Consider the following 10,894-nt stretch of genomic DNA (forward strand, 5'->3'; position numbering starts at 1 on the left):
ATGCAGAAAGTTGTTTGTGGTCCTTTTGTTGTTCAGTCTACAATGAACATTTATTTAAACCAGATGTTGAATCAGAAAACATATCAAATATAAAGCTTGAGTTTAATCTGTGATCCGTCTTCACTCTGGTGTTAAAACTCAGTCAGTCAGTCCGATCACATGACTGATGAACAATGAGGGGGCGTGTCGGCCGTTAAAACACTTCCTGGAGTCTGTTCTGGTGGGTCCTCGCTCATGGCTCCTCAGAGGTCCCTCCTCCCTCCTCCATCCTCAGAGCTACTTTAGAGCTTTGGGACAGCCATCAATATGGCGGCGCAGAAACAACTTCCGGTTCAAGCGAGGATCGAGGAGCGAGGAAACGACACTTAAGAGACTTGAGAAGTACCCCAAGTCATCATAGTTCTGTTCCATAGAGGAGCAGGACTTTTATTTTGAAAATCAAGACTGGAGCTTGACGGGAGAGAAAGTGCTTTGTGATCAGAAGGTTAATAATAAACGAGGGTGTGATTCTGACTTTTGATTGTTTTTGTTCACATATGAATAAAAAGGATACATTTCCTCAAAGCAGTCGATCTGTGGAGGCTGCAGGATGTCCAGCGCCGACAGAACCTGCAGAGACAGAACAACAACAGTTAATGTCGCTTTCATCCCGCTGACCTCAAACGCCTCGTCTCCCTCCTTACGTTGTCGTGTTTGAAGAAGCAGAGCATCCTCAGCTCTCTGAAGACCCTCTTACAGGAGACCAGGTTCTGGAAGACGTTGGGCATCTTCTTCAGAGCCACTTTACGACCGTCTCGTGGATCCGTGACGGACCTGAACGACGGTTCAGACACAAAGTCAGAATTCATCTGCCGCTAAAGTTGATCTGTAATCTTTTGAGGTATTTTTATGCGTTAAAATCAAACATTTGTTGGTTCTTTTCTTAACACACGTGAGGATCTGCTGCTTCTCTGTGTTTCATACGATAACTAACTGAATGTTTGGACTGTTGGTGAAGAACATTTAATGTATTCATTGAGAAAATAACTGGAAGATTAGTCGATAACGAAAATAAATCTAAAGCTTTTCATGTTTCTTTGTCTTTCATCTGATTTACTGGATTATTTTCATTGCTGATGATCACGTCTGTTAAACATAATTCACGTCAGAGAGCTTTTACACTTGTGTGTGTGTGTGTTAGTGCAGCTGAAGAAGTAAGTTAATCATTTAATATTATTCTATTTTTTTGTATATATTGTTCATTTTTATGTTTAATATTTTTTAGTCTGTTATTTTTACTGCTTTGCCTGCATCTATAAATGCTCCCCTTGTGGGATTAATAAAGAAAGTAACTATCCCTCCGCCTGTCTGTCCATCCATCCATCCATCCATCCATCCATCCATCATCCAGAGAAATGAAATGAAGATAACAACAGAGACTCTTCAGCCCCTTAAAGCTGCTCATCATGAGGAGATTGTGATTTATTTTAAGTCAACATCAAGCTAAACACCGGTAAGATCCTTAATAATGTTTCTTTACCAGACGACACCGAAGGCTCCGTAACCGATGGGCCGGTCGGGCTCCATCTCTGCGGGGCTCGGCACCTCGCTGGCCGGGTTGCTGTAGGGCTGAGGCACCGCCGCCCCTCCCCCGGCGCTCCCCCCCATAGCCGTGGGGTGGCGGGGCGTCCCGGCCGGAGCGGTGGGCCCGGTCAGGCACGGGGTGGCGCTGAGGCCCGTGGACGGAGCTCCACAGGAGGAATTCACACAGAAATACTTGTGGCCCAGGTCGGAGCCCGGAAACAAGTCTCCACAGACGGTCTGACGGCCGGCGCCGTGAAATGCCATCACTCCTCTCACCAAAACCCCAGAAACAGTCCGCGATGTCGGCACCAAGCTGCTGCTGCTGAGCGGCTAGGAGACGAGGAAACACGGATCCACACTCAGCATGATCCCGTAGACTCCTGAGAGGGAATACAGGAACACAAACCTAAGAGTCAGAGTTTTACTGCGAGAACTTCAGCAGAGAATTCATCTGCAACTCATGTTATTTCTTTTACATGATAAACTAAATATTTGGGAACATGTGATGGATATTTAATTGATGGTGAACATAAATTGTAAAATCTGTAGATAATAAAAATTAATAATTGCAGACCTACCATGCAGAAAATTAGGATTAATAATATGATGGATGGATAAGATAATGTTTTGATCAAAGAGAGATCCGGTAGTTCACAAGACACATTCAGGAACACAGAATAGAAACACAGGTAATGTAATAGAGTATGTTCTAATGGAGATAATGCTAATTAAAGGTCATTGAAAAGTAAAAACTGTGCAAAAAGAATTATTCATTATTAATTCATAATGTATTTTTTTCCAGAAAAGGGTGATGAAAAAGTTAAAAAAAGACCTAAAATAATGATTACTCTGGTGAATATAAAATAAAAATACAAAGTAAATATATGACACAAACATATAAATATAAACAAATAAACATGTACACAAAAAACACATTAAAAGCCTAAAAACACGTTGATTTAATATCACATTCACACACTTTTAATGAGCTACGTCACCATTGTATTTGTCTTTGCTCTTACCTGGTTGATTAGTGAAGCTAATCGGTTAGCTTAGCTAGCAGGATCACAGCTAGCGAAGCCGACGATGGTCCAAAATATTAAAGATAAATAAATGTTCCACTCGATAACCTCAGATATACTAGCTGGAGAGTAATCCTCACTTAACACACGCATGTGATTAAACGTTATTGTTTTTATTTATGTTTTAAATAACGGATACATTAAAAGATAAAACCCAGCTAGCTGCCGTGCTAACCAGCTGTCCGTGCTAACATGTCTATGACCCACATAACTAGCATTGGTTGGAAACAGTGACCTACATATTAAAAAACATATTTTGATAATTTAATTAATTCACGTATAGAGAAAAGCCCGGTTAAATTAAAGAGGGCATGTGGCGCAGAAACATATTTTTAAAAAAAGGCCGAAATAAACCGAGTTATTTGCGGGTCTAGCGGAGCTGCTAACTCCGGCTAGCCGACCAGCTAGCTAGCAGCTAGCTCTGGACTGCTCGCTAGCTGGTCATCGCGTCGTGATATCCAACCAAACAAGCGTCCCATAAAGATGATGGTTTGTTGTGATTTCATGGATGAATATGCGTCTCATCCAGGAGGCCGTATGGTGCTCTGCAGTATTATATATATATATATATATATATATATATATATATATATATATGTATTTAAAGATCTCCGGTCGCTTCCACACAGCGGCTAGCTGGTTAGCTTGTCCAGTAGGAGGAGCTGGTACAGCCGGGTGGGGGAGGGGTTGATGCTGTAAACAATGCTAATACGTTAGCATCTCAGCAGTGCTGGAGGAAGTATCCGGGTACTTTACTTGAGTAAAAGTACTAATACCACACTGTAAAAATACTCTGTTACTAGTAGAAGGCCTGCTTTCAAAACTGTTACTTTAGTACAAGTACAAATACGACACTGTAAAAATACAGCAGGTACCGAGTATGCCTGCAGTATTACATGTAGTTTTGTGTGGAAAATAAATCATAAATTGTAAAATGTTTAAGCTGTCAGATAAATGTACTGAAGTAGAAGTACAAAGTAGCAGACTCAAGTAAAGTACCTCAAATGTGTAACTCAGTACATTTACTCAAGTGCTGTACTGAGTTACAATCCACCACTAAAAATCACCGTCAACATCATTTCAACCTGAATCACACATTTTACTGCTCTTTTTTAATACAGTAGTAACGAGGCGCTATGCATCAAGTACAATCAATATGCACAGCCACAGAAATGTGTCACCAAGGTGGCTAAGAACTACAGTTTAACTTGTTCAAGAATTACAAATCAGCATCAAGAGACGGAGCGAAGACCATATGAAGCAGAGGAGCTATGCACATTCAATGTTCATGGGGGGGGGTACACAAACAACTATTAGTTTGCCTTTATCAGACATATATAAAAAGTGTATTTACATGATGGCCCGTCTGAAACAGTCGATCTGGAGTCCTGTTGGGTTTCCCTGCTCTGAAGACTCTGACAAAGGCAAACTGGAGACTGTTTAGTAATAAAATAAGGGAGATAAAGTCCTGTTATCGTACGTCTTTATAAACAAAACACTGACATCATGGAACATAAATGATTTAAAAACACTTTACAAAATCAGGATAGAATGTGGGCGACTGGCTAAGTGGAGAGCAGGGCTGTCCTTCAATCAGAGGATCGGCGGTTCGATCAAGACACTTAACCCCAATAATGTCTCCCGTAGCTGTTCTATGGTGTAGAATGTGATAGAATCTGAATTGTAAGTCGCTTTGGATAAAAGCGTCTGCTAAATGTAATGTGCAAGTCAGTCGACAGTTAAAACAACGAGATGATGACAAATAGAAACAGCTAATCGCTGAGCCACGTGAATAAACACACATCGTTTTACTACTTAATGAGTGAGCAGAGGTCTCCTTATTGTCTTCTTCTCCACTGTCTCTTTCCTGTCTTTGACTCTTCTGTACAGTTCGCAGAGTGAGTCTCTCAGTGTTCGTGAGAGATCAGCTGTTTGGAGGTAAAAGGTCCGAAAAGACTTGTTGTCCTCACGAAACCATGAATAACGAGGAGGAGGAGAGACGATTTACACGGCAGCTTCTCTCAGTCTGACTTTAGTTTGTTGAGAAAACATCTGGAGAGTCAAAACAAAAAGCATGTAAATAAAACACACAATACCATCATGAGGGGCCGACCAGGCACAGGGGCCCAGAGTGTCAGAGGCCCCCCCCCCCGGCAAAATATCAACTCAATGAGACACATAGCAACCAGGAAGAGACACAAAGAAACATGATGCAACTACAAAGAGACACAAAATGAACACGAATAGACATCAGATGACAACAAAGAGACACAATACAAGAACAAAACAGTCCACAAAGACACATAAAACAACTACAAACAGACACAATAGACTACAAAGAGACATAAAACATATATACAGATGTATTCTCAGATTATAAAAACACTGTTGGATTCATGATGGACAGTAAAAAAAATTAAAATAAAATAAAGATCAAAATCGATGCAGCAGAACCAGAGATATCGTCTGTTTATGCCACACATTCTTCTTCCCTGTCAAAACCTGGCGCCTACATTACCCACAATGCCGCAGACGGTTTGTGTGGTAGATTGTGGTGTTATGCTAGTAGCAGCACAGATGAGCAGCAGCTACAGACGTCTCACTTCTTTCGAATTTTTTACTTTTCAAACTTGTAGTCTTCAACCGACGCTGACTGAAGTGACGTCGCTCGAGTCTAATGGCGTCGCTCGAGTCTAATGGCGTCGCTCGAGTCTAATGGCGTCGCTCGAGTCTAATGGCGTCGCTCGAGTCTAATGGCGTCGCTTGACTTAAGTGACATCATGTGAGGACATTTATCACACAGCTCCGTCTGGAGAAAGTGAAAGCTTCATAAAACAGTGAATAACATGTTTACAGACTAAAAATTCACACACCTATGTTGGATGTTGTCTCTCCTCCTCGTTTAACCTGCACCCCCCCTCCCCCCCGTCGCCCTCCCAGCGTGCTAGCTGTGGGGCGGGGGGCCGATGCCGGAGCAGTCAGTTACTAGCAGTCCCACCGCGCTAGCACTGGACACGGTGACGGCCACGCCGGTGGTGCTCGTGGGGTCCTGGACGGGGTCTCCCTGGCTGGCGTGGGTGCCCATGTGACCCTGGAGCTGCGTGGCTGTCTTGCACTGCACGCCGCACAGCTGGCACAGCAGCACCCCGCCGGCCCCCGTCCCACCGAAGCCCCCTCGCGCCCCGCCGCTCTCCTTCCACTCCTGACCGTGGTGCTTCTGAGCGTGGACCCTCAGGTAGGTGAGCGTGGTGAAGCCTGGAAAACAAACACTTCCTGTTTGTTATTTAGTCTCTTCTGCTAGAGAAAGAACGTGATGAAGTTATTATTTTGTCGTCTTTTCACACGCTGTTATTGTGACTCACTGCGGTTGCAGAGGTGACAGGCGTGGTGCTGCGACTGGTTGTGGACCCTCATGTGGTCGGTGATGTAGGCGGCGGACAGCAGCTTCCCACAGATGTGACACGGAACCTTCTCCTCGTGGCGGATCAGGTGAGCGCGGAGTCGATCCCGCGTGGCGAACGCCGACGTGCACGTCTGTGGGGGGGGGGGGGGGGGGGGGAGAGTGCACGTAGACGTGAAGCGAGAGGAGAAAGAGAGGGCAAATCAAATGTAGGATTGTGTAACATTTAACGTTTTCATCATACAGTAAATTCTAGATTAAATTAACAGAAAAGGACAAATCAGGTTAAGATCCAGTAAATTGAGCTGATAAAACACAGATATTAGAGGATCAATCTTCAATATACACAATATATAAATATCTCTTAGATACTTTCATCATCTCACAGTTCACGTCTCCATCTGGTCAAACCACAAAGAGAAGTACTGCCGAGTAACACAAGTATCAGAAATATACGACATGCTGGAGAAAAGTAACATTCAGAGATTTATGAGATTCAAGTCGTCAATTTATGAGAAAAAACAGTGAAAGACGGATCTCATGTTACGTGTTCAACACGCTGAAGACTAAACTCTCGATCAAATAAGCAGAAAAGGACGTCTGTCGCAAATATCAGAGGAAACGACGCCATGTTGGAGAAAAGTAACATTCAGAGGATTTATGAGGAAAAGAAATTTCTGAGATTAAAAAATCACAAATTTTAGAAAAAAAAAAAGAAAAAAAATCTCTGAGATTAAAGTCATAAATTAAAAAATGGTAAAAAATGTTTGTTTTTTAAAATCAAGGAACCGTACGGCTTCACCTTGGTTGGATCTCATGCCGCCTGATAGACAGGAACATCACACGTCAGTGTTTCATTGAGGATCGGTCCGGTTCATTGATTCCTTCTGAATGAGACGTTGGTCCTCAGACGTAACCTGAGACGACCATGTTCATGATGTTAAGAACCGTTTCCTTCTCAACGTCTGGATGCTGACGATAAAGTGGTGACTCTGAGCTGAAACCACGTGTTTGTTGATCGATCACAAAGTATAACTTGATGAGTGAACACGCATCACGTGACCTCAGAGTGAAGCCTTGTTTTCAACCAAAACTAAAAACACAATTTCTCGTAAATTTGTGATTTTATAATCTGAAGGAATATCGAGTTTTTCTCGTAAATGTATCACTTTTAGTTCAGATTATATCGGTGATTACTTTTTCTTTTTATAATTTGAGAGATTTTATTTAAATTTAAGTTTTTCCTTTATTTTCCTTTATTTATAAATAAATTGGTGAATGTCCCTCTTTAACCTAATAAAGAGTCATTTCTTGGTATATTACCCTCTTCCCCGGCTCAGTAATTATTTTGTATTTCTTTACCAACAATAATCCCTGTAGACTCAGAGATAATATACATCAAGTAAACAATTTAAAATCATTTGTTTTTATTATTATTTATTAGAGCACTTCAGTGCTGATCCATTGTATTTCATTTGTCTAAAGCTTCACATTGATGTTTAGTACGTGACCATGAGATAAAAACACCTCATCCTCCTCATCCAGTGCCTCGTGCTCTCTGTGATTCACAAACACATATTGGTTGAACTCCAGTAAACAGACAGATGAAGACGTTACCGTGCACTTGAACGGTCTCTCTGTAGAGTGCACCTGCCGGACGTGACTGTTGAGGTGATCCGGTCTGAAAGAAAAGAAACCAAACAGCTGTTACTAAAAACCACCGCATGGTTTTACCTCCAACACCACAATCAAGACTCTGTGTGTCTGAATGTAAGAACTAAACCAGAGACAAAGAGAAGAAAGCTGGAAGCTGAGATTTAAACAGGAGCAGCTTCCTGTTTCAGTGTCAAGAGTTTCACAATAAAAGCAGACATAGGAAGGTCCTTCTTTGCTCCCAATAGGACGCATATATCAGTGTCTGTATGAGCAATATAAATACTCACATTATATTTCCTACCTCATATGTGCAATAATATGCATCCAACCACTCGATCTGAGTAAATACTGTTTTGAGCTTTTGTTGTTTTTTTACAATTGACTTATTTATTCTACCTTTACTGAACATTTGCTGTGCTTGTTTTGTTGTGTTTATTTTTCTACTAATGTCTCTCATTGTTTTGTCCACTTTGCTGCTGTAATCCTGCACATTTTGATTATCTTATTAAGAGGCAACGTGTTAGTTAGTCTCAGGTTAAACAGTCTAATCACAGTTTAAACCTCTTCAATCAATATTTACAGTTCAATATCAAGTTCAACAGGACTTTCACATGCAAATAAAACATCTTGTATCTGACTTAAACTGTTTGTATCTGTTAGAATAGTTATTATTAAAGAGACAATATTAATGTATTAACTTTAAGCCACTACTTGCAGTGAGGACAGAACCTGTCCTACGTTTTAAAAAGGTCCCTGAATGTCTCATTGTGTACCGGGAGAAGGCCTTGGCGCAGTGAGGACAGACGTAGGGTTTCTCCACGCTGCCCTGGTGTGAGCGGACGTGGTAGCTCATGCGGTCTTTCCTCTTGAAGCGCTGCTGGCAGACGGGGCAGGAGTACGGCTTCTCGTCCGAGTGGGACAGGCGGTGGCGGTTCAGGTGGTACACGTCCCTGAAGGCCTTCCCGCAGGCCTCGCAGGCGTGGTTCTTCCTCACCTGGTTGGCGTTGGGGTGGCGGTTCAGATTCTGTGGAAGAGACGTTAAGAAGCTTTTTAAAATCAACACGAGAAGAAACGTACAGGATGTCTAAGACAGAGAGGAGCTATGATGATCCGTATTATCAGATACGGATCCCTTTGATGTGTGATTACAGCAGCTGGTCTACAAGGATCCAGAATATTTATTTATTTTTAAACCTGCAAAAAAGTTTTATTTTTTCTATAATTAAAAGTCATCAACCAACCATGTTGTGAGGAGCGGACGTATTCAAAACGGCAAACTTTATTAATTGTCAACGTTGACAAACGGCAGCGCAGACCCACTTCCTCTGTTTTCTTTCACAATAAAAGCCCGAGACATATATCACTAAAAAGGTATTTTTATGGAAAGATAAAAGGTGAATGAAGCCCTGAATGGTCTCCAACGTCTCCCAGAGGACCCACCTGCTCCATGGAGCCCACCACCACAACAGCTGCCTGGATGGGTTGAGGCGGCGCAGCCATGGACACAGAGACCGGCTGGCCCTGTTGGATGGTGGCGTGCTGGGGGAGGGTCTCCTGGGCCGGAGGAGGAGGAGGAGCAGGAGGAGGTGGAGGAGGCAGAGTGAGGTGGAGGAGCGACAGAGGGACGGTCTGCTTCTCCACCCGTCCACCTTTGACTCCATCCTCCTTCTCGCGGGCCACCCGGTCCTTCATCTTGATGCCCGTGTGTACCGACTGGTGCCGCCGCAGGTTGTAGCTGTTCTTGAACTCCTTGTTGCAGGTGGCACAGATGTGGGCGGGTCGACCGGGTTTAACGAGCAGTTTGACTGAAGGAGAGACGGAGGAGAAGATGTTTACTTCTACATCTTCATCGGGTTTAGAGACGTCATGTTATGAGAACTCGTGCATCGTGAAGAGGCCGCGCTCACAGGTGTGAAGATATTGATCTGGTTTGTAGCGTTGTGCTGATTTTACGACACTAAACTAACAACCTGGTGAACTACTGACAACAGTTATCTCTTCTAACCGCGTCTGTTTACATCGAGGTGGAAACTGATATGTTGATTAATGTGCTCTGTTCTGGTAAATGAACAAGTGAGTGAATGAGTGAATATTATAGTTTTGTACCACTGACCCCATCATTTATATGGTTTATTTATTTATGTGTAACTTTTAATTTAACTGAATGTTTTTGTATGTTTTTCTTACAACTCATTCATCATTTTTGTTTATTTCATTTTTTCCGTTTATTGTATTTTTAAATATTTAATTATCTTTTTTGCGTCTCACTTACATGAAAGTGTTTAAGAAAAAGAATCAGTTTGATTACTACACAGTGTACTAATACTTTAATAGTGAAACAACAAGAGAATATTGTATCTCTGTGTATATGTGTATATATGTATGTATATACATACACATACATATATACACATATATTTTACATGGTGTACATAATAGTCCTGTCTGTTCTTTACCTGTTTATCTCTGATGTCCTTCTGTGTGTTCACAGATTCTGAGCTTTGAATTAATAATCAATTAGTTTTTAAGTTTCTAAACCTTTCTGATGTAAATCTCCTGTGTGTTGAATGTTGTGTATAAATAAAGTTTTCATATAAGTTACAAAATAAAACATATCATGTGATCACCATCTCTCTCCATGCCCCCCCCCCCCTCACCAGGAAGTGGCTCCTCGCTGAGGGCGGCGGTGTCGACGGTGGACGGCGGCGTGTCGAGCTGCTCGGCTGGAGGAGTCTGAGCCGATCCGCTGAGATCAGACTGAAGAGGAGCCTCAGGCTGAGTGTGAGCCACCGGGGTCTGAGGGGGGGGGCATTATGAATAACATTACAAATACATACTGTTATTAATATCAATATTATGAATAATAATAATATTATTTAGTTATGATAATACAGTTATATCATATTTAGTTGAATCATATTATTAATATTAATAAGTATAACACAAATATTAATCATCCATCCTCCTCCTCCGCTTATCAGGGGTCGGGTCGCGGTGGCAGCAGCCCAGCAGGCTGACCCAGACCTCCCTCTCACCGGCAACATGTTCCAGCTCTTTCTGGGGGATCCCGAGGCGTTCCCAGGCCAGCTGGGAGATGTAATCCCTCCAGTGTTCTGGGTCTTCCCCGGGGTCTCTTCCCAGTTGGGCGTGCCGGAAAACCTCCAGTAGGAGGCGCCCAGGAGGCATCCTAATT

The 10,894-nt window shown here is 42.5% G+C and overlaps 2 protein-coding genes across 2 annotated transcripts; both read right to left on the bottom strand.

Annotated features, from left to right (window-relative positions):
• Nucleotides 1-370: 370 nt before the first annotated feature.
• LOC116377466 (serine/threonine-protein kinase NLK2-like) lies at nt 371-3,192 on the bottom strand. The gene is made up of 4 exons (XM_031839110.1): nt 2,586-3,192; nt 1,520-1,943; nt 684-813; nt 371-609 (listed from the first exon to the last, which is right to left on the bottom strand). The coding sequence occupies exons 2-4, from the start codon at nt 1,825-1,827 to the stop codon at nt 478-480; spliced, it is 570 nt and encodes a 189-aa protein (XP_031694970.1). The 5' UTR covers nt 1,828-1,943; nt 2,586-3,192; the 3' UTR covers nt 371-477.
• A 1,094-nt stretch (nt 3,193-4,286) lies between these two features.
• On the bottom strand, nt 4,287-10,503 carry LOC116377465 (myc-associated zinc finger protein-like; the record flags this gene model as incomplete). Its single annotated transcript, XM_031839108.1, has 7 exons — nt 4,287-4,697; nt 5,519-5,900; nt 6,008-6,179; nt 7,663-7,726; nt 8,475-8,725; nt 9,142-9,506; nt 10,359-10,503. Coding segments are annotated over 6 exons (1,308 nt in total), but the record flags the coding sequence as incomplete, so codon positions are not given.
• Between the last annotated feature and the right edge of the window lie 391 nt (nt 10,504-10,894).

This window comes from Anarrhichthys ocellatus, unplaced genomic scaffold (genome assembly GCF_004355925.1).
Source record: "Anarrhichthys ocellatus isolate YVR2014 unplaced genomic scaffold, GSC_Weel_1.0 scaffold1284, whole genome shotgun sequence".
Lineage (NCBI taxonomy): Eukaryota > Metazoa > Chordata > Actinopteri > Perciformes > Anarhichadidae > Anarrhichthys > Anarrhichthys ocellatus.